At 40.8% G+C, this 24,789-nt stretch overlaps 1 protein-coding gene across 4 annotated transcripts in view; it reads right to left on the reverse strand.

Annotated features, from left to right (window-relative positions):
* LOC135251673 (protocadherin-19-like) overlaps positions 1-18,751 on the reverse strand; it is a 60,301-nt gene extending 41,550 nt beyond the window's left edge. Inside the window, exons 1-2 of one of the 4 annotated variants that reach the window (XM_064329331.1) lie at positions 15,416-18,751; positions 10,865-10,979 (exon numbers count right to left, since the gene is read on the reverse strand). In XM_064329331.1, coding sequence (XP_064185401.1) covers positions 10,865-10,979; positions 15,416-17,562 — 2,262 coding nt within the window. In that variant the 5' untranslated portion in view covers positions 17,563-18,751. Of the gene's footprint in view, positions 1-10,651; positions 10,998-15,415 lie in introns of all 4 variants that reach the window. The other 3 variants (XM_064329328.1, XM_064329329.1, XM_064329327.1) reach the window with 3 other exon arrangements.
* Between the last annotated feature and the right edge of the window lie 6,038 nt (positions 18,752-24,789).

The raw sequence follows: 24,789 nt of genomic DNA on the forward strand, positions 1-24,789 counted from the left end.
ACATCCCAGAATAGTCAGTCATTACCACAGCAATATTCGTGATAGGGCATCAAGCACCGAACACCGGTGAAAACTTTGGTCTGCCAAAGACGCAGCAGCAAACTATCAAAAATATTTCTGCCCCTGCATTGCATGCAGTTACATTACATCACATTACAGGCATTTAGCAGACGCTCTTATCCAGAGCGACTCACACAACTTTTACATAACATTTTACATTGTATCCATTTATACAGCTGGATATATACTGAAGCAATTTCGGTTAAGTACCTTGCTCAAGGGTACAACGGCAGTGTCCTACCCGGGAATCGAACCTGCGACAACTCTCTCCTATGGCTTTCACCAAACAATAGCTAGCTGTTTTATCTGCTTTCCATTGCTAGAAAGGTAGCGCTGTCCTTGTCAGCTTGACCTGTCTTCAGGTGACTTCTCTTCGACGTTGACAATGCGTTCTAACCTTTTCTCGCCAGCGAAGATGAGCACACGCGTGACGTCTGGGCATTCTCCAGAAAGCCTCTCTCAGGCAAAACAAATATCAATGAAAAGAGCCTACCAGAATCATTTTCAAGGGCGCAGTGCAATAAAAAAATAAAAAAAACAGGATTAGAATACAAGTGCAGAGCTGATCTCCAACAATCAAACAAAAAAAATCCATCAATTTATATCAGCAGTTTTTTTTTTTTTTTTTAAGCTCTCAAAAGACTGCATTGTATTGAAGAACGATGGCCTCCAAAAGCACTTAATGCCCTGCACCCCAATGGAGAAAGAGAGAAGAAAAAGGAGGAAGGGTGGACAAGAAGAATGGAGAGAGAGAAGGAATGAAAACAATGGAGACAGTGAAGACAGAAGCGGGAGAGAACAAGAGAAAGAGAAAATGAAATACAAAAATAAAAAAGGCAGACAACGACCGATAGAAGATCAATAGAAGGGGTCAGAACGAGAGAATGGGTGAGAGGCAAGCTAGAGATTGAGTCTGTGTGAAAGAGTGAGAGATACAGGGTGCTGAAAGAGGAATGAGTTGATGAAAAAAATGTACAGGTGAGAGAGAGAGAGAAAGAGGATAGAAAATGAGACAAGAATGGGGTGGCAGGGAGAAAGAGAGAGAGAGAGAGGGGGAGAGAAAGAGGATAGAAAATGATACAAGAATGGGGTGGCACGGAGAAAGAGAGAGAGAGAGAGGGGGAGAGAAAGAGGATAGAAAATGATACAAGAATGGGGTGGCACGGAGAAAGAGAAACCGCGAGTACGAGAGAGAGAGAGCGTGGAGGAGTCTTGATGCCAGGAAGCACCGTTGGGAAGGCCACGCCTGGCCATAGCCCATTAGGCCAGATGTGAGGGAGAGCTGCGGCTCATTACACGCCCAGCCTCTAACTCTGTGGATGAACAATGCGCCATTACACCAGCCAAACTGCGCCTGCTTTAATGCTCACAGGCTACCTCTCCGCACACAGTGCCACCCCCCTTATACAAACACAGGCGAGGACAGAGTCAATACGTAGCTGCCGTGCGTCTAACACAATAAACCGCACGGTCCTAAACTTCTGAGTGTCGAACTTAAGGAACTCACACACAAAGAAAAAAGCCTTGCTATCAGGCCTGAAAATGAATGCAATTCTAGTGGAAAGAAAGATGTTACATTTTTTTCCTCATTATTTAAGTGCACCAGCCAGACTTGGAGGAGGATAAGATCATTTCCTCTTCTTTGTCCATCATGCGATTTCCATTAGTGACATCGATCAACGATCAACAGTGGCCCTTCTCCCTCACTTTCTCCAGGAAGGAAATGGAAATGAAAGGCTATTCCTCCCAGAACATGCCCTCTTTTTTATGTTTCAGCAACGCATGCAGACTCTGACATTTAATCCAATGGGGGGGGGGGGGAATGCTAACAAACATTCTCCTACATTGTCTTTGTTGAAAGAAAGAAGGAAAAAAACAGGACCGTTTAAAAGGTCATTCCCCGCTAGTGTCGGGTTTATTGCTTCGAAAGAGGCCTTCTGTTCAATGTGTTTCAGCGGCGCCCGTGGCCCTTGGACAATGGCCTCCCACTTTCCATCTTGGACCCGATGGGTGTGTCCGCCAGCCTCTCTGCTGCTACGGTGCGTCATCTTTTATAGCGAAGGCGAGAAGCCAGACAGCGCACATGCGGGAGCCAATTTTCAAAGACGGCGCCCAGCAGAATAAATCTGTTTTAGTCCGTCGTCTTTCCCCCCTTTTCAACATGTCCCCGTTCATTAAGCTTAATTTAATACCTCTCCTCCATCCACGTTTGACCGAAATTAAAACACTCTCCATTATCATTGAAATCAATAAAATAGTGACCGTGAAGCTATGCCTATGCCCCACCCCCCCCCCCCCGCCACCCCCCCCAACAGTGCTTCCTGTCCAAGACATGGTTTGGGATTTGTTCCAAATTTACTGAAATATTTCATATTTGCCCCCCCCTTTCCCCCAAAATAAATGCATCTGTACATCCCCTACCAGTTTCCGTTTTATCTGTGGAAGGAGGCAAAACCCATTGAAATTCTGTTCATAACCATGAAGTGCACCGAGATACATTTTGTTCAGCACCTCTTTGGATGCCAAGAGAGAAAAACTAAGATTATGATTAAGCAACACACACATTATTCGCATCACCTTGCCATCTGTTTGAAATAAACATAAGGTATGATGGCACATTCTCTGAGATCTCTTAGATATTTACGAGTGGACAACAGCCTTTTTTTCTCTCTGCACTTGGCAATAAAAACTGGTCTAGCTGGTCTTAAAGAATCTAGGCCGACCTTTCCTATCCCATTAATTTAACTGTAGGCATTTTGAAAGCTGGCAGCAAAATCTGTGCTAATGAGTATTGAGGTTAAGAGGGAAAAGAATGATTTAATGAACTTCAATATCTCGAGACAATGGTGGTTTTATTAGGGTTGGTGTCATGCCGTCACGCCTCTTTAAAAGCGTAGTCTTATATTTCAGAAATATCACACGTCAACCAGTGGTACTAAAGTGTGAAATGGCTCTCACAGATTTTTGTTTATTTTTTTTCCATGTGCTATCAATGAAGGGAGGTTCCAAAGGGTGTATATTTTATTATGATATGGAGAGATTCAGTAAGATGAATTTGCTTCAGTGTACTCATGTATTCTTATATTTGGTATAATACACACACACACACACACACACACAGACAGACACACATACAGAGACAGACAGACAAATACCCACAAACACACACACACACACACACACATCTCACCATGTTGTATGGTCCGCCATTATATTAAGTCTTTTGAGGTATACCTCAAGCAAAGCAGTTTGGCTCTATGGGGTTGTAAGCAAAAATGTTCTGCCATTTTATCCAAACTCCTGATGAAAAATGCCCAAAAAAAAGTATTTGTGCTGCAGTGAAACTATATGTAATAGTGACCTCTGGGCTGATGAAATACCCATAGTAATTTTTCAAATGAATGCCACTACATTTTTGACATTTAACATTTATATTTTTCATTCTGCAGACACTTCTATACCAGCTCAGCAAATTTGTGCGGCAAGTTTAAATTGTTAATGATGTGAATCGTTTGGCAAATCTTGACAACGAAGGGTGAAAAATTATTAAAGGAGAAACAGCTGCTGAATTATGAGGCAAATGCGTTGTAGCCATTTTTTAAAAGTGTTAATGGGACTAAGGGTGTAAAGATTGCATATACTGGCCTTAGAGAACACACTGATAGCATAAATGGAAACACAGCATGCGGTACATTGGTGTCAAGGTACTGTATAATGTTTTACCTGACAAGAAAGCTTTCAGTAATCCAATTTAAATAGGTAATTAAGAATAAACAGTATTTCTACCACATTTAACAAGGTTCGTAAAGACTATTTTCCTTTGAAGTACTTGTTTTTATTCTGCTGTATTACTGTATTTATGCCATTTATTTCCGTTCGTCAGTTCTTCGTCGTCTCTTCAGTTTCATATATTCGTTTCTTCTGAATTTGTAATTTTCGTAACCAATGACTTGCATCAGTGAAAGTGATTGTTAAAATCCTTTAGGGAGAGAGAGAATGCAGTCTAGTGTTCTCTATAATTTGTCACATGCTGGTGATATGTACATCATAGCTGAAAAAAAGACAGAATCTGCATTTGTCATTGGGGGCAGTCCTTCCTGTCACCCACCATTTTGTTACCATTGTGATTTCATTAAAAACCATCAAACTAGTTAAGATCAGTAGATAAGGACAGAATATAGGGTATATCGATGTGCCCCAATGGGAGCAAGAACATTTAGTCTTCATTCAGTTTGTTACCTGACCTCCTATATGTCTCTGTGTAGTTTTGATAAAATCATTAGAATCATTATCACTGTCATTGTTATTTCAATCAAAATAGTTCACAGTACATACTATAAAACAAAACACTATTAGTAAAGTATATTAGTGTATTTAGCCACCTTTGGCTGTTCTTAATTCATTTTTAACATTCCAGAACACTTGTTATTGTATATGGATGGGTTTTCATTTCTGTCTTGGTGACAACAGTAATATTTTTACTCTGTGTCAATTTCTGGAAAAAAAAAGAAATATATATATAAATAAATTTAAAAAACAAAGTGAGAAGCCAGTGCTTTGTCCAGCACTAATCAGTCAGTGTCGGCTTCATTGCAAAAGAAAAAAAAAAACAAACTGCTAGTCTCAGCAACACTTAATAGAATTTTCAGGTCTGAATCTGAGTTTGTTCTGTGCAACCCTCTTTGTCAGCCTTGCCTCAAACAAGTGCCTGTCATTTTCATGCTCCTCTGAATTCAACAATGCTCTGTCTGCTTTTGTTCAAATAGCACATGTGCTAACCGGGTTGACTGAGAACTAGGGCGCCATTCTAAAGTTAGACAAGACTATAAGCATTTAAACTGACTGTAAAAAGCTCTGGGCTTTTTGTTATTTGTGGCGATTTCAAGGTGGAATGAATAAAACGTAAAATTTGGAAAAACATTTTCCTCCACAAATAATCAGGTACAGCGCACTGAAGTGCTTCTACTGAACAGAAGCTGGCAGAAAATGCCCACTGACTAATCCAATAGTGGTGAAAAATAAAGCAGACTTGTTTTTATGCCTTGCTTTTATGATAAAAGCACATTTGTATATGAAATTATAAACACAAAGCCTTTTTAGTGTGCACCACATTGAATGACTATTGCAGTACTGTTTATCTGTTATTTTGCTTTTCCAAAACTAAAATAAATCTTGTTGACACACGGAGGGGGAAAAAAAAAAAGCCATGACATACATCTTAATCTATCCTAATTTCTTGCTTTCTTGCTCTCCATTTCTCACTCGCTCAACATCTTTCTCTTCTTGGTCTCCCCCTCCCTTTCTTTGTTCTCTTAGCCTTACTTTCCTCGCCTCTGTCTGTCCCATTGCTTTCTATTATCTCTTGCTCCCCAGGTCCCCTTTCATTCTCCCCTTCTCTCTCTTCCCTCTCGAGCGCACGGAGAGCCGACTCCGAATCTCCTCACAAGATGGACGCGGTGGCATCAGCCTTGTCGTTGTGACAGTTTAGCCAGGCCGGCACATTGGAGCTGGCTTCTGCGGCCACGAGGCTTCGGGTGGCCACACCGAGCCAGAGCCTCTTCAGGGCTGCTTGCCTGCCCGCAGTGCTTACACGTGTACACCGGAGAAGAAGAAAAAAAAAATACCCCCACAAACGCACAAGGATTTCTGCGAATGTACTTCAGCAAGTGACATTTCTCAAACGGCAACATTTTTCAGATCACTTCGGTGCTTTGCCAAAGCTCTTCGTGTTCTCCGTTCATCTCTTTTGCCTGCAATCTTGCACTTGCTTTTTTTATATACCGTATATATTCCAGATAAAATGCCTCTTACTCCTGTTTGCTACAGACAGACATTGCAGCATGCAAGGCAAGTTCTCTTGATTTAAAAAAGAAAAGGTTCAAGCATCTGAAGCCAGATCCAGTATTTCTTTCCCTGCAATGCATCATTTTCGTGATATTTTTATTTATATTTGTTTTCCTTCTTACAAGGGTTACAAACCACCTCTTCACGAAACTGTTGAAATCTCACCATCTCATCAGAGATAGTGAGCTCAGTGAAGACTTTGCACAAAGCCTTTCAGAAAGACAGCATGCCGTGACCTTTCCGTCATCTTGTTTGGGATTTAGACTGATTAATTGGATTAGTTTGATGAAAGTGAGAGAAACACAAAGCTCTGCATATTAAATTAAGTTTAGAATTCTTCTTCTTCAAATCACAGCATATTCTGCATGATGTGTGTCACATGTTTAAGCAGCTTTAAAACAAGCAAGACAGATTGGAGGAGGCATCCCATCTCTTGGTCTTACTGAAGAAAAGCTGGGCACAGATCTTCGGATAATAAATAGATTCACAGGATCACAGTCTAGTCATGAATTTTGTCATTCTTAACTAGAAAACTTTTTTTAAAGCAATCCTGAACCCTGCTACACACACTTTTGTTTAAGTTATTAAAACACAAGGTCAAAATGAAAGAACTTTGGTGGAGGACAACTATCCTTAGATATCCTCAGATAATATCTTTAGATATTAGATATTAAGATCACCTTGCTCAGAGCCCCTTCCAAAGTGGGAGGAAGTTGAATTCTCTGCCTCCTATTAAAATGGCCACAGCACGTCTGCCATTGCACAAGGTAACTAAGTTAATATGAGTAGACACACCGATTATCCTTCTCACAGCAAGTTAAATAAAAAAAAATAGAAATTTATATCTCAAGACACAAGATGCAGATGTTTGACAGCTGCCACAGATAATGTCACGTGAGACAGCCAAGGAAATGTCATATTAGCTTATAATTTTTCCTTGTTGTTGTATTGGTGTATCAGCAGATTGAGTCTTTGATTTATTTTCATTTTTTAATGCATAATATTTTGGTTAGCTATCAGTTAAAAACTTAAATTCATTTTTTTGGCTAACCAGACTCTCTTAAAACTCTCCTTTCAAGAACAGAAAAATAAAAAGCATTATTTGTGCAATTATGCAACTTCCTTTAAGGTTCTAACGGCTAATTTACCTGTCATTGCCAGGCAACAAAACCCACAGATTAAACTGTATCCAAGTGCCATATGTTTACAATAACGTTATGTAGCCACCTTTCAGGTATCAACTTGAAGGCATCTGGACGAAAAGCACTTCAATTTGCATAGAACAAAACTTGGCAAAATTGCAGAACAAGTGAAAAGATTTATTTGGAGTTTTTGCACAAAAGGAAATGCTGTACGCGTGGGGATATGAAGACTGCATTCCTTTTTCACGTTCCATTTCACACGATATTGCAATCCAATAACTCATACTAGCCATATGATTTTCAAGATAAGGTTAATACAAAACAAATCAATATGATAATAATAAAAACATGTCTAGCTGTATCAAAAAACTCAGTATTCATATCACTGGTGTGGCCAGTCACAGAACATATTACCAGTAAGCATTATAGTCTGTGGCATTTATCAGAAACATGTAACCAAAGATGCCTACTAGCTGTTGACACCTACTGTAGCTGCATAATTGCCTGTCTTCCCTATTGATCAATTACCAGTGCTAACTTTAGACCAAACTCTGCCATTCGCAACTGTAAAGTCTCTCCTTGGAAACCACTGGTGGGTCTTCATTTCAACAACAAATGTTTCTCTGGTTACTCCAGAAGCCTTTGCTTATGCAAGCTGAGGTTCTCTGAGGGCTAACAACACTCTTTCAGTGGATGACATGGAAATTGAAAACAACCCGCAGTAGCCGGCTCCCGAGCCCCTGGGAGGTTCATCCGGTGTCCAAGCAAAGATTTAGCAGCGTTAAGTGGCATTACTCATAGACAGAAACTTTTAGTACCTGCTGATGGGTGGTGGGACAGCAATGGTCCCCAGCAGAGTTCTCTGTACACTTTAACCAAATGCTCCCTTGCTGATGTGGGCCAGTAGCTTTCTTTACTAACTGGAGTAGCTAATCTGATAGGCACCCACCCACCCACCTCCCCCCCCACCCCCCAAAAAAAACCCTTGAAAATTCATTCCCATTTAAACCCCAAATCTCCTGTGGCCAATACTTCGGGAATTAGATAAAGGGCGCTTCAAGCATTCCAAAAATTAACCACGGTTCGTGATTCGTTTTCTTTGTGTCTTATCAAAGCTTAATTTAAAATCCATCAAAGTCTGCATAGGCAAATTAGTTTTATTTTTAGGTTATTTTAAATTTTTTTTTTTTTTTTTTTTTCAAAATGACGGCTGCGATTAACATCGTACAACTGACATGCCCAGAAATTGACCTTATTTCATTGACTTTAAAAATAATGATCTTGTGCCCCAAAAAATGACTGCCACCCCCACACCCCCACCCCCCCAAAAATAAATAAATAAATAAATAAGCACTTGAAAACTGTTTGCAGCAGCTGAACATTATGTACTTAAACCTTATCCTGAAATCCTTTTTAAAATCCTGGGATAACTGAAAGGTGCCTTTGGGGAGGGGGGGGGGGGGGGACCGGAGACAATTTGCGAGCAGGCACAATACTAGTCACAAAATACCGAGTCCAGCCCAGCAGGGCTTTGCAGAAACACAAACCTGTGGACCCGGGTGCTTTTCAGCCTGCGCTTGCATACCATGACAGAGCCATTATCTGCCATTTCACAGCAGAGGTATTTTTTGCGTTTTGCATAAATAGGTACATAATTACATCGGCGCCGTCTTCTTAAACGCGAATGTTCAGGAAGAAAACAACTTTTGTCTCGCACCTATGCAGAGAGAAGCTAGTGCCTGTGTCCTTGCCAAGAAAGGGGGGGGGGGGTGGGTGGGCGGGGGAGAGGAGGCGTGGCTTGTGTTTCTGGCCAACCACTCCTTTCGCCCACTGTGTTCCCAAACCCATAGCGAAAGCGCAGAGGCTGTGGTCAAAGAGACGGTTGTGAACGTCACGTGGGGTTGCAGAGCGCCACGGACCCCGCATGCAAAGCAGCCCCCGCTTTCACGAAGCCGACAGTCGGAGAAAAGCAATCAGCGGAATAAGCTGGGGCCACGGACAACTGACACTCCCTCCTGAAACCTGCCAATCAAACGCTTCAAGCAGTCGCAAGTGAGGTCATCAAAATCAATCTGTCTTTTTGCCTTTTTTTAACCCTTATTTTTCCACTAACTGAGACAAACAGGCACTCTAATCCTGCCACAAAGACCCCCTTTATAGGTGGGCTAAGCTGTCACGCATGGCCACCGTGTCCGGTCTTGCTATGCCACATGACTCCTTCATTCCTCCATCCGGCCTGCAGGGTAGCGCATGACCTGCACGCTACCTGGAGATCCATAAAGGAAAACGTGCTGAGGTCCAGCACATACTTCCTTCAGTGAATTCAGGTGGTCTTAACATTCCCCCCGCCCAACCACCACCATGACCCCCCACCGCATTCCACCAAAGGCATCCACAATGAATCACCACAGTTTTAAGTGCCCCTCATCGATCCTTGCAATCCTTCAGCAGGTCAATAGACAATGCCTTTCTTACACTGCTCTTTTAGTTTCTCATGGATATCTGCAGTAATGGTGTCATTGTGTCAATTATTGGTGGGTGTTTTTTCCCCCCTATCATTTCTGTTATACACAGCAGTATACGCGCACACACACACATACACACACAAACACACACGCACACACACCTTCTCTCCCATACGAAAATGTGTGGGTCAGGAGACAGTAGCTGTCCACGGAATCTGATAGACCAGTTCATAGAGCTGAAAATCCATAAACTAAAGATCAGCTGGTTGTTCCGCACACAGTCGGATTTAATAGCCTCCACTGTGAGGCCTTTCTCTCCAGTACAGCAAACCGCATACAAAGATAAATCTGCACATGGCACTGTATTGCTGCTATGAATATTTAAAAAAAGGTTTGTTTTTGCCTGCAAACAAAAACAAATTAGAAAATAAACTCAGCCTAACTGGCTTGTTTGCACATTGAGTATTTATGTATTGATTAGTCTAAATAGCGACACCTGAAATGACATACGATGCAGCTGATTGGCTAGGTCATCTGGCAGGTGTTCAGGATTTGTCTTTTCACAATTTCTCCACAGGCAAAAGCAAGTGAGTTAACACAAGCCAAAACAATACATTTTGTCAACACTCCAAATTCCGCTTGGCTCTGTTGACATAACCACATGTCCATCCTCATATCTGGGTTCCCAAAGATGTTCAGGGATGCCCTTCTCACATTTAAAAATCAATGAAAGACTTTGCATAAGACCTTGAAAAGAAGACAGGAACAATTCAAGCAGTTTCTTCCCAGAGTGACAAACATAAACCAGCAATTGGCATCAATAGCTCACCCCAACCACTCACCCAAACCCCCTCCACCCACCCCCCCACCCCCCCTTCCCCAACACATGAAGTACACATGCTTAACATTAAGATGGGCAATGATGATGGCAATGCAATGCAATGCATGCTGGGTGAAGGAATCGAGCATGATAGGATTTTTGTCAGTCTTATAACATACATAAACGCACAGTGAGAAATGGCAGGCCTTAAACAGCATCCCCCTTATAAAGTCCCCACCGCCCCCCACCCCCCCCCCCCCCCCACCCACCACCACCCCAAAAAAGCAGAAGAACTGGCCGCTGGATAGAGCGGGTCTCACCTCAGGCAGCGGCATGCCGTTGATGATGAGGTCGGGCTGTTGCGGGCCCTGCCCGGCGAAGTTGTGGTGATAGCCGTGGTTGGGGGCGGCATTGCGCGAGTTCTGGTTCTCCACGTTGAGGAAGGTGCTCTCGGACCGCCTGCAGCCCAGCGGCAGGCTCTGCTGGTGGTAGTCGAAGTAGTTGAGCGAGGAGGTGAGAGACGAGCAACTCACCACGTTCATCTTGTCCGTCTCCTCCACGTCCCGCGGCACCAGCCGGATGTCGTTCTTGCTCAGCTTCTTCTTCTTGCTGGACTTCTTCTGGTTGCCGTAGGAGTACTCCGCCACCCTACGCAAGTAGAAGAAACTGAACAGACTCAATATAGCAGTGTCCCGCCTGACCCCATAGGCCGCACGGCCTTGATGACCCATGACCCGTGACCCGTGACGAGGCCCCAGCCATGGTTCGAATGACCTCCGGCAACCAATCAAATCGCACTGTCCGCGTCATTGGCTATTCCATGCTCCGCCATCCGCATGTCACGAACGAGCACAAGCATATGCAAACATGCGACATCACAAAACCAAATACACACGCCACACACAGACGTGCGACACTGAAGCACATCAGCAGAGAATGCCTTTGTATCTAGAACATCCTACTCCATCTCCCCGTCGCATTAATTCCAAGAGGACCCTCTGCAATTGTGGATTTCAGGAGATTTAAAATTCTGAACAGTTTAGCAAGCCTCTGAGGCCATTTTTGCCTGCGCTGTGCATTTCTGATTCTCATTAGCAAGAATAAATAAAATCACAAAAATAAATAAGTCAATAAAACCATTTTGGTTCTTTATGAAAGGATGCTTCCTCTCAAAACGCTTTGAGTCATGACTGTATTTTATGCACACTGCACCAGCTGCATTTAGCACAGCCTGTTCCTATCTGACCCGGGCCTGCAGCACAAAGTTCTTTAAGTGTCTCCGATTTACATATCCTTACACAACACTCTATTACAGTCTGTTTATTTTTATTTTTTTTTTAGGCCTTGCTTGGAGGAGAATTTATTTATATATTTATTGTTCCCACCATAAGTACATGCATAAAAAATATCAGGCTCTGCATAAATAACGGCCCTAACCCCAGGGGGTTCCATCTTTTTCAAATTCAACATTCCGTTTTTATTCTTTCTTTAAATTTTTTTCTCCGAGAGGCTGTCTCTGCCTGCCCGCTCCTCCTCATTCCCTTTCTGCCTAAGAAGAAAAAAAAATAATAACAGCGCAAAAGCGTATCTTTGTGAGGCCATCTCAAAACTGTTTTTCTTTCTTGATTCAAAATGGGGAGAGAAACATAGCGAGCGAGAGAGAGAGAGGGAGAGAGGGAGCAGCTCAAGTCTGTTATAATAACAGGAATCAAAGTGCTTCAGTCTATATTGTTCTCCCCACTTTGGTGCCTAAATCGAAAAGCAGACAGGGAAAAATCCTTAGTGGAACCGACAGTGAACAGTAAATTGCAAATAAGTAAGAGGCAGGTTTGAGGAGGTTGCTACCTAAAAGCACTGCGCATCAATATAGATTAAAGCTCCTGGCAGGAAGAGCTGTTTTATGAGGAACAAAAAAAATTATTTGAAAAGGGATTAGGGAGAGTACTGGGAACCTGCATTTGTGTGTGGTTGGTTTTCTTTCATCCATTTTGCTCTTTTCTTACTTAGCAGTGTCGTGTCCAATATTTATATGTTGGCATTTAAGTTTGGATTCCATAACAGAGCCGCCCGCTTTAATGAGTCTAATGAGGCCTGATATTCTAATTTGGTGCGCTAGGCCGTCTGAAAGCAGGCTGTCTTGGAAGTCTTTGGGGTTAATTAGCATTTTTATGGGGAACAAGACCAGAAATTTGACACAAGGACCAGATCAACCTCGAGCAGGCGCAAAGCAGGAGGATCTGTCCTCCAGCAGCATCTGGGGTTGCCAGATTAGAATCCGCATCCATAATAATGACTCGTTTTGCATTATCTTTCCGAGAGTCCCTCAAGGTAGCTAACAGTAAAAAAAAAAAAAAAAATTGAAGTCACTGGGACCAGTTAACATGTGCTTCAGTTACACAGAAGCCAAAGAGAAATGACATGCAACAAGCTTCGATTATGGAGTATGAAGCTCCATATTGTCAGTCTCATGCCTCGATGAATATCTGAACGTAACTGTGGTCACTATGTCTGGTTTAAATGGAATGCTGATTTTTGAATACCAAGATGAATTCAGTTTTCAGAAAACAAGGGATTGCTTTCTTTTACGTTTTATTCATTGAGTCTGTCATGGAAGATTCAATTGAATTTTGACGGTATGAAGACCCTGGTTTGAAACCACGCACTGCAACTAGCTAGCACCAGAAACGTATGCTAATATGTACAACGAATAAGGAATGGAAACCACTAATGCGGATGCAACATCTCCATTTTCTTACCGCCGTAACATCACAGAACCCGCTTTAATCTAATATGTACCTACACATCTCTCCCGCAGGCCACCTACAGAGAACAGAGCTGCGTTGAATAAACATTTACTGTGTCTGGGGGAGAGAACCAGGGTAGAACTCCTGACACTGCCTATACGTTATTTTTGGTCGCGATGTTATGTGAAGGAAAACTATGATTGCATTTAATTTATTTCTTATTGGCTGTGTTGTAAAAATTGAACTGATTCGGTTCGGCAGTGAAATATGCACTCCCACCATCACGCAAGTGTTCCGTTATAACATTACGGCCTTAGAATGTCAACAAAAGTTATGTACACACTAAAATATGGAAATGGTTTCAGGTTAAACTCACAAACGCAATTTATATGGAAATGTGGACTGGTAAAGCAGCAGTGAGAAATCAACCTGTGAGTCGGCATTATGGATTAATAAAGAGTATTTTTTATTTCTTTAAATATTAAGAAAATAATATTCTGCCCCACTGCACAAACGTGGTATAGTTTCATGTTTTAGTGACTGCATTATTGTCAAAAATTAAATGGTATTAAAATAACTTAAAACAGCTTATATGGGATATTCTCCAGATATCCAAGAGTAGGTTAATGTTTTCATTCTAATTCCACAAATGTAATTAATTAGCTTACTCTCTTGGCCTGATTAAATCTTACCCAGAAACGGTTTAACTTTGATCGACACATTCAATTGCCGGTAATTTTGTTGTTGCGTACACAGTAAAATGTCCAGTGTTAATTTAACTCTAACAGAGTACATATAGGGTCCAAAAGGGTATCGATGACGCTGAATATACAACTGTATAGCCTATACTTTTTATTTGTTCATTTTGTCGACGATTCAAACGATTGAATTAGTAAAGAATAACATTATCGCTTGTTAATGGTAAATGTAAGCCTCGTTGCGGTTTGATTGAAAGCCCATTAATCAGCTGGAGATTCGTTCTGTGGTCAGTGTTACAAATCTATCTGTCTAATATATATATATATATATATATATATATATATATATATATATATATATATATGTAACCTATTCTGCATTCTGCTTTTGCCCTTGTAATCCATATCTACCTGAATAATCGCTATTAATATTTTTTATTGGCAAATTATGCTGGATGGGTAATGATGGTGTGCTGTCTCTCTCAGATATCTTACATTCGGCGTTAAATTGTGATCCTACAGATCACTAATATATAATGCACCTTCAATAACGGAGGCTAAGTAAACTGCGTTTGGCATAATGTGTGTAAGTATTAGGCCACCCCATTTAGTATTCAATAATAGGCTATGTTAAAGTAGGCTACATATCAATATAAGTGAGGAAGCATACATGAGATTAACTTGATACATATTATGCCCGGGAAGCTCTCGGTACACTGGCGGTTTAAATGTGCTCAAAAAGACCAGTAATTTTCTGTTTAATACTAGAAAACGATTCAAATAATAAAAATAAAAAAACCTACTGGCACACCCTTGATACAGCACATACCCGGACTGATATATGTATTTCCTCATATATCAACTGACCTTTTACTGTAAATGTATTTGAGTAGGCTACATTTATTAATTGTTGCACAGGAAGCTAATACAGAATAGTTGTTGCCTTTTGTAATATTTAATATGTTTTGAAACCATTTTTCAAAAGCAAATATATATATATATATATATATATATATATATATATTATATATATATCCTGTTCGTGTATGTAACCGTGCAACGAACCATATTCGGGGTGTGTTCAGTGTATTCACAGGGCTTACCAATTCGTGAACAGCGACTAGTTCGCGAGAAGGGAGGGGGAGACTGCGGGGCGTGCTCTGTAGTTTTATAAAGCCGCAGCATTCGATTGTGCGAGCAGCTGCATCAGCGATACACACACTAACGAACCATCAGATGGCTAAGGTAGACAGCGTCGTCGGGCACATTCCGTTAAACCAAATCTGACAACCCTTGAACAGATGCGCTCTTCCTATGTGTAGGATTCTTGCCTACTTCCCCTTTACGGATGTTCATTCCATGCTACAGGTTATAGCACATGTATTCAAGACACATGCACACATGCGCTTATACCTACCTACCTATTCACCGACGCGCGCACGCACGCACACACAAACACACCGCGTGCAACAGTCATGCGCCGAAATTACAACGTTATCAGAATGTGTAGCCTCTGTCGGAGTACAATCAAGATGCAGATGAGAAATACATGCATGCCAGAAACATATTACAGATCTTAAATGGGAAAACTAGTTGAATAATAATAATAATAATAATTAATTTTAAAAAAGTATTTCGTTACCTGCAGTTGTACGTTCGAATTTCCTTGTTATCCCTTTTGCACTTGACTGCCACAAAAATCATTGTAACGAACAGGATGGCAGCAATAGAGCCCAGGGCAATGATGAAGATGAGGGACAAGTTTACGGGTCCGATAGACTCCTGTGCGTTCAGGTCCGGCGAGAGGTAGACTACGATAAAAGCTGAAGCAGACAAAGACGTCTTTCCATGGTCATGAGCTACCACGGTTATCTCGTATGTCGCCTTTGAATTCTCCCCAAACGTCCTCGTGGTCCGCACCTCGCCATTCACTTGGTCTATCTCAAAGAAAGCCCGATCTCCCTCCGAGATTGAATACGTTAATCTTCCATTTTCACCTTCATCATAATCGTCGGCTTTTATCTGGGTAACCAGATAACCAACCCCAGCATTTCTTGGAATGGAGACCTCGGCTGTACCGTTCACAAGCGGCGGGGTGGTCATTACTGGGGTATTGTCATTAACATCTAAAACGACAATTTTCACGGTAGCATCACTTGTTAAAGATGGGTTACCTCCATCTTTGGCCAAAACTTTGAATTCCAAAGTCCGGGTGTGTTCGTGGTTGAATGATCTCACGGCATAAATGTCACCGGTATTAGGGTTCATTGACACATAAGTTAAAATTGGCATATCTCGTACCTGGGACTGTACTATTTGGTACGTTACGGTGCCATTCAAACCCAAATCCGGATCCCTTGCTGACACAGAAAGCAAATAGGCGCCAGGGGTGTTGTTTTCCAAAATCATTTCTTGATAATGTGGTTTAGTAAAGTGAGGAGGGTTGTCATTTTCATCCGTTACTTTTACTGCAAATGATTTTGTGGTTTTCAATGAGGGGGTGCCACTGTCCTCCGCATGAATTGTCAGGTTGTACATGTCCCTCTGTTCCCTGTCCAGCCTGCCATCAACAAGTATGGTGGAAAAGCTCTCATATTCCTGCAACCTGAAGGGAACGTTACCTTGTAGCCTGCATTGCACCTTTCCGTTCGCCCCAGAGTCCTTATCTGAAACCCTAACCAGTGCTATGACGTATCCCAGTGGCGCGTTCTCACTGACTTCTACCATCTCGCTGTTCACAGATAACAGATTAATTACTGGCACGTTATCGTTTGCGTCCATTACATTTACAGTCACTTTGCAATGAGCTGGGATTGAATTGGGACCCAAATCTTTGGCTTGAACATCGATCTCATAGATATGCATTGCCTCGTAGTCCAACACTCCACTTACAGTGATCACACCAGTTCGAGGGTCAATTTTGAAAACATCCCTTGTTTTTTCTGTGACGTAATTGTTGAATGAGTATACTACCTCGCCATTTGTGCCTTCGTCTGGATCGGTTGCATTCAAGTCAATGACTACTGTGTTAATAGGAGAATTTTCCATCACGTTAACCGTGTACACGGGCTCATCGAAAACCGGGTTGTTGTCATTTGAATCTATGACTTTAATATTAAGCTGAACAGTTCCATATTTTGGGGGGTCTCCACCGTCTTCGGCAGTGATTACATAACTATAGTGAGACTGTGTTTCTCTGTCCAGCGTCTTTTCCACCACGAGCTCGGCAATCTTGGATCCATCCCCCCTGGTCTTAATCTCAAGTCCAAAGAGATCATTTGGGGTGATCTCGTATGTTTGTACACTAAAGCTCCCCGAATCCGGGTCACTTGCCCCCTCTAGGGGAAACCGGGTGCCGGGAGAAGCGTTCTCTGAAATTTCAATGTCTATGTGATCTGTGGGGAATCGGGGTGCATTATCGTTCAGATCCTTGATTTCAATTTTAATCACGCAGACTTCCATTGAGTTGGACATCACTTCCAAAGAGATGAAACACTTCGGGGTCTGTCGACAGGCTATATCCCGATCAATTTTTTGCTTGGTGATAAGATATCCTGCTGGGCTAATGTCCACCCAATGCGGCTCAGAATTGGAAATGACTCGCAACAACGGCTGGGAATCAACCATAAATCCTGCCTCTATTGCGTCCTTTACCACGTTTGCAATGAGCGTCCCCGCTTTCAGCTCCTCGTCCACCGAATATTTCAGATTGATCACAGCCTCGGCCACAGTCCAGCACAAAAGCGCTATCAAAAGAATTTGTATAAAATCCATTTCCTTAGAGGACATTGTACCTGTTGATTTTCTTCCTTAAATCTGCATTAGCACCTGCTATAATTTTGCACAACTGCGTATGCTAGAGCTTTTCATAACGTCCTCACAGTTTATATAGCTCTCATTTAATCAAAAGTTGTCACGAGAACGTCATATATTTAGACAAAGAAAAACCAATTAAGATATGGTTACGGATATAACAAGCGAGCCTCAATCTAATGAAATGTTATTTACTAAACAGTAGATCTACCTTGTAATTATATTGTATTTAATATCATTCTAACCACAGACCTTCGCATACTATGCTGGAATTGAAGTGATATCAGCAGCGACGATAACACAGTACCTTCTAAAATGGTTCAGAAAATTAATTTACAAGTTTTACAAATCAGTGTTGTTCATAATATACTACAAGCTGGTAGCCCAGACTGATTTTCAAAATCGACCATTTTGGGTAAAGGAAAAAAATGCGTATATTCACAGAATTATAGAATATGGTGGAAATGAGAATTCCGGAAAGTTAGTCCATAAAAATGAAGTGAAAATCCAAAAGAATCTGTGCGTTAAAATGTATATGTGAGGTTCTTCGCAGCATCATAAGATTCCAGATGCATCCAGATGTAATTTCAGCATTTTAGCTTAAGCGTCTACTCCGTTCAGTCGTTAAGAATATTTCAGAAAGGTTATCTTACCTTTCTTAAACTACAACGTTTACAAATCGCACGGTTTCTGGGCAGGTACACAAATCCTCATTGAGAAATAAAAACTGTAGTATTGAGCCGAGTAAATATCAAAAAATCACACAAGGATAGGAAAACGGTGCTGTTGCAGAGATACGCGCCTTAATGCTATCAGTCCAGTCCACGATTTGCCAACATTTCCTGGATGGTACGGGAGGTTTTTCTTGTACTCTCAAAAGTCTTGCAGATACCGTGCAGCTAATTAATTTCTTCGGATGTGATACATAACATTTAAAACACTATACAGGTTCCAATGCAGTTTGTGTAAAATACAAAGTCCGAAATAAGACAGCTATTGCAAAGTCATGCAGCTTTGATAAGAAGCTGTTCGAGATAGGCTTGCGGTGAAATCAAAAGCTTTAAAAATATCCAGGCAGTTAATGATTCGCAAAATCAGCCGAGGTGTGCAGTGCAGCTGGGTCTGGTATGCTCTCTGTTCCTTTCTCCAATGCAAACTGTCGATTGTACAACCCAGTGCCTGCCGCTCAGTCTCAGCACCCGCAACCCTCTACACCAATCAGAGGCTTTACTGAGAGATGGATTGGGTGGTGGGAGGAGTTAACTGCAGCATTGAAACTCAGAAAACTTCCTTCAGTCTCATAACAGAGCGCTGTACACTGAGCGGATGAATTTTACGCACAGTATATTCTGGACAATATTTACTGTGTCCAGTTTTAAAGCTACCATTGGGAATTGCACTAACTACATTTGAAAATGAGTCATCTATCTGACCCACCCGTTAGCTGCTCCACGACATGCCTTGCCGTATCCCTCGCATAATACAGTATTTGCGTCAGTTTCAACAGCTAGTTGAAAATGTGATATGTCTAGTCCTCGTTTTTTAAGCCTGAGCATGGTAGGCCATTAGTGTTCTTCTTCATCTTTGTTTAAAATTTGCTGATACGAAACGGCCAATTGTACAATATACCAACCCTCGTCGATTGAGCAAGAAGTAATGTTGTTTGTGAAGCTTCGGGCTTAAATTTTGAATGCATTTGAACAGCGATGTGGTTCGAAACAAAGACTGGTGTCATCGGGATATTACACGACTTTTTAAATGTATCTATTTATTTTCGTTTACACCCTTATATTTACCGCAAGCGCGCCACTGTATTAATGAGAGTGTGCACAGCACGTTGCGTAAAAAAGGAAAGTATACCTGTACGGCCAGAAAGACGACACAAAGTTATCGTTACTTGAAATTATGCATATCTCGGTGATGCAAGATTCCATTGAATGAATATCGACCATTTCGAGTATTTCTATTGTTAAGGAGCGCTAAATCGCTTAATTATACTTGATAGCTCTGTCGAGAATAAAGACGTTCGGAAAAGGTCCCACGCATTCATCACTTCCCTTTTCTGCTTACCCACTGATCCTGATAAGAATACAAATGAACACAGAGAGATAATATTCTCCATTTAAAAACATCAAGCCGAGTAAAACAGGACACTAAAAAATGAATAGGGTACATTTTTTTCCTCTTTGTGCATTTACTTCAGCCCATGCACGCGCTGCGACTTCCCAGCAACCATTTCAAGCTTGCGTTCGTGTCGTCACTTTTACTCATAATTATCTAATTACTTGGCCCACACGCTTTTCATAAACAACTCCTGGCGCAGGGAGAAAAATGCGCGTTTGATCCGTGATTGCAAATAGCGATCACGTAGCTAGGCCAGTGCAACAATTAGTCTGCTCTTCAGTAGCCTATGATAACGGTGAAATGGAAAGCTTCGTGCATTTCACTGTGCTTGACATTTGGTGAACAAAAGACAAAATGGGCTTATAAATTATGCTCTGCAGTCATGCTTTCAATAAGAATCGGGCAGATATATTTGGGTAATAACACTGGCTAATCATCATGCCATTAAGAAATCAGTTTAGAATAAAACACAAAGCCTTCTTAATGTTTTGAGATTCAGGGAAGTTCAAGATTTAGCAATATCACACTTTAAATTATCTGTTTGCAAGTTGTGGTTATTGTAAGTTAATGTGCAGCTACATAGCCTAGACTACCGCTGCACATTCAAATAATCATATTTGTGAATCTGATTGTTTTTATTCAGAATTTACTCTGATTTGAAAATAATCAACTGATAGTGGCAGTTCCTGTCTTTTGTGAATGACAGAAGGTGGTTTTGTCCATTTTTAAACTGTAGCAATGCGGTTGTGATAGTAAGGATGGTGTGCATGGGGCATTCCCCCACAGCAGGTTTGTTAGGGTGGTCTACTTGTACTTTCAGTCTGTTAATAGGAACCCCAGTTTGCTGTAATACTGCAGACTGCTCCTGTTTAAGTGTTCATGCAGTGCTATAGGATTAGCTTCCTATCAAATTCTTACTGTGAATGAATGACAACCGATTGCTTAGGTACTCTTTTATTTAGATGCCTTGTTATTTTTATAGAATGGGATGTTGCATAGCAACAGTATACATCATATTTTGATCAAGTCTGTGACTTCTATGTTGGTGCCTCAACAGTTTATGACTAACTCCAAGACAAGACATTCCTTGAACCCAAGTTTTGCACAATACCTGTAGTATATTTACATAAAAACGAGAAAATGTTTCCTACATGGTAGTTTATTTTACAGTTTATACAATATTAATTTGAACTATTGTAAAACTGTAGTGTAAAATTACGACATTAATAAGGAAATATTCTGACTGCAATCCATTAAGCCAAATGCATCTTAAGGCCAGAATAAATTCCTCCAAAGATGTAGGAGAAACAATACTGATCTCACTGCCAGAATTCTGTTCAATGGTTGTAAATTCCAATCGGTACTGAATATATATTTGTTTTGTTTTTGTTTTTGTTCCATTCGTACTGTTGGCTTTTGAGCTTTGGCTAAGTCCATTGCACATACAGCACCCAACATTTGATAAGTAGGTACTGACTTCAGCTCACACCATTCATGAATGGAATACAGTATTTTAAAGGCTCACATACTGTAAGTACTCTGATGTGCCAGATTTTAACTATGTATTGTCAAAACTTAAGTGCTGAGATTAATGGTGCTGATTATTATTAGGTGTTGGGGAAATGAGCAGCATTCAGTAGCCTTTAGTAAAATTGTATTTTTAAGAGGTTTGGACTCATGTCTGGTTGCTTAGATGTCCCAGTCTCAAAATTGTCAGCACTTTGTTACCATTGCCCATCTCACACACGTTTGGTACAGTGCCAAACGTGTGTCATAAGTGTAGTATTGAAGGTAAAGTTTGATGTAAGATGTAAATCTTAAAGATCAAACAATGCAAAATACATGAACGTGAGGTTTTATTTGATTTTGTACATTTAATGTTACAATTGACTTTTCTATTGGTCCTGTTCAATGATAGTTCAACAACTGAAATATTAAAATAACTATGTTATGTTGATTAATACATCAATAGCTAAACTGCATTATACCATTCCTTCATAATATAAACGACTTTGGATATTGCAGTGAAGCACACTAGACTATCACAGCACAAAAAAGTGAGATATCAACTCATCTCCCCTAGCATTGGTATCTGTTTTTATTCATTTTAAATAGATTTTTTTAAGCAAACAACTTCAATAAATTCACTTACTTACTGTGTGATCCTGACATCAAGCGCCCCCTATTTTGATAAGTTAATTGTATTTTGTCGCTGTCGATGTACAGAGAGCCTATATAGTTTCTTTTCCTGTCCTGATGTAATAAAAATTTCCTGTCTTGTTCATTACTCAGATCAGGGACAGTGATGTATTTTTTGTGGTCTGTGGACTTGGAGATCTTACCGATCAATACGGGAAACATGGCGCCACCAGAACTGAGCAAGAGAATGAAGCCTGCGGCTGTTTTTGTCACAAGCATCCCTGCGTGTGTAAGCATGGATAGCGCCGGTGTAGTAACTTGTATCTTTGTGGGGCGGTTGAAAAACAGACCTGCAGGGTTGTTGGAAAACACACCTGTACAGTATGAAAGCTATGTCCCAGAGATATTTACCCTTCAGACATCGATTGCGGGAAGGATCTTTATTTGCCGTTCACACAGTAGCTTTGCTCTTGCAAAGAATTTAGAGTTTACTCTTGCAAACGATGGAAACATCTGAATGGCCGAACACAGCTTCCATAAAATACACACATGCAATGCCTGGTTCAAATCTCGATATATCGACACTCAAATAGTGTTTAAAGTATTCTTTGCAGACAGTTAAATGCATACCGTATGCGTATATTCAAATTAACATCAAAGAAACGCAAAGTCCCAGCGGATTCTTCAGATCAAAGACGAACCAAATGTAACTACCATACCACGAGTTCTACGGCTTATGCTTATTTATATATGAGCATAATGTACTTGTTTATATATGCAACTACCTTTCGTGCGTCGACTAGGCTACATCAGGCACAAATTGAACGACTCAGACATAAGCGTGGACGTATTTATTATGATGGTTTGAAACAATGGGTTATGAGTTCAAGTTGGACAAATGATAGGAATACACGTCTTGAAACGCGTTATAGTCTCTCGCTCTCTCTCTCTCTCTCTCTCTCTCTCTCTCTCTCGCTCTCGCTCCCTCTCATAGATACCCCAGCCTATTTCGACAGTAGAGCGCTTTAAAAGTCACAAGGGTGACACCTAGTGTCCTTTTTATGTCTGTCTCAGTACAGTGTTCAGCTGTGTATAGATTTGGTGGGGTACAAAATAGTTCGCAAAATAAGACTAGCATATCTGAAAATTCAATGGCGTTTCCAAATGAAATTTCGCTTCTGCTGAAATCAAGTACTTCTAGACATTTTCATTTGTATAGTCGTATTTTTTTATAAAATGCTGTACAATATTCGTGTAAAATATTTTGAAAACATTACACGACTACATAATGGGTACTTATATTCTATACTGTAAATACTGTATCTTTGCGCTTAAACATCGATTTTCTCAGGCGTGTTGACCGACAGATCACATCAGCGTTCCCACTGACCGTTCGTTTGGTATTTTACCCACAGCCATATCAGTGCAGTGACGATTTACATCGTTCTGGCAATGGCAAACCAGCACAAAAGTGTTGTTTCTCACCCTCTTTGCTGTTAGAGGCTATTGATTACGTATGCACATTCACACCGTTATATGTCCAGTCAAATTAGTAATGTCTCTTGACTAGGTTTTCTGCCACCCTTCATTCATCCAAAAAAAAAAAATGTCACGCATTATAGTCTGGTTAAAAAAAACAAAGAGAAACACACTGTGTGTGAGTGTGTGCGCCTGTGCGTGTGTATGTGCGTGTTTCCATGTTCTGGTGTATGAAGCACGTACATAGTGCATGATTTCAAAGGGAAATCTACCATTCAAATGGACAGTGATCTAAAATGCACATTTGGTTGGGTTGTCCATTGAAGAGCTGAGTATTAGTCTCCATGACCATTGCTGAGTAGAGCAGAACATTAACTTCCATGGGCAATATTTAAAATAAATGACATGTAAGTGGTTGTTGGACCAGGCAAAGAATGTGTAAACAGAAAAATCTCTGAAGGTTTATTTGTGCATCGAGATTCTGAGGTCATTGTTGCACGGTCTTGCACCATTCTTAAAGTAGGTGTCGTGGCGTCTTTGAAAATACAGTGGGAGTGCTTTTTGGCCTGATGTACTGCACGGTGGTGTAATGCATAGTGAAAGATTTAAGGTTATGGGGGTTGTGCTTTTGATGTAGATTTTTCACTGTAGTTAGATGAGACAGCCACCTTTGGACCTGGCCCTTATTTAACGGTACTGTATATCGGATGTCAGTCATTCCAACATGTCTTGCTGTTCAGTCAGCCGCAATTCTAAATGCTTTTCAGTCTAAATGGCCAGTGCCTTTTCTGAGACTTGTAAAAAGCCAGGAGGCTTGTGAAGGTGGAACTTTGCCTCCAGTTTTATCCTTGTTATGAATAATTAATGAGAGGAAACTAAAATTAAACTCCCAGGGTGAGTCTCTCTCTCTCTCTCTCTCTCTCTCCCCCCCCTCTCTCTCTCTATCTCTATTTACAGTATACATTAGATATAGAAGCCTTGATACAAATCTCTATGGGAGAATTGACCGTGTTGAATGCATGATAATTGAACTGGAATGATTTTTATTCCATTCTTAAATCAAACACTTCACGTTAGCATGAATTCTTGGATTTTCTTGGCAATCCAATGGCAAACAGATTGAATTCAGCCCTATAGCTATTAATCTAAAACTAAGTATTCACTAAAGTTCATTTTAGGGTGGTGGTATGTATTAAGGCTTGCCTTTGAATCTTTAATTTGCATTCCCCTATATTTGTCTACATTGTATCATTAGAAATGTGACTATGAAATCTTATGGTTTCTTCAGTTGACTCCATTTACAATATCCAATCCATATAAAGACCATTTACAGTAGTATATATGTTACTCAATACTCACAGGGGTATTGAAGCCAGTTTTTAAAAACTGTTGTTATTTTTGTGTTATTATATCTATCACAGTCAGTAAATTGAGCTTTTTTAATGCGTCAGGTAATGGTAA

Source organism: Anguilla rostrata, chromosome 3, assembly GCF_018555375.3.
Source record: "Anguilla rostrata isolate EN2019 chromosome 3, ASM1855537v3, whole genome shotgun sequence".
NCBI lineage: Eukaryota > Metazoa > Chordata > Actinopteri > Anguilliformes > Anguillidae > Anguilla > Anguilla rostrata.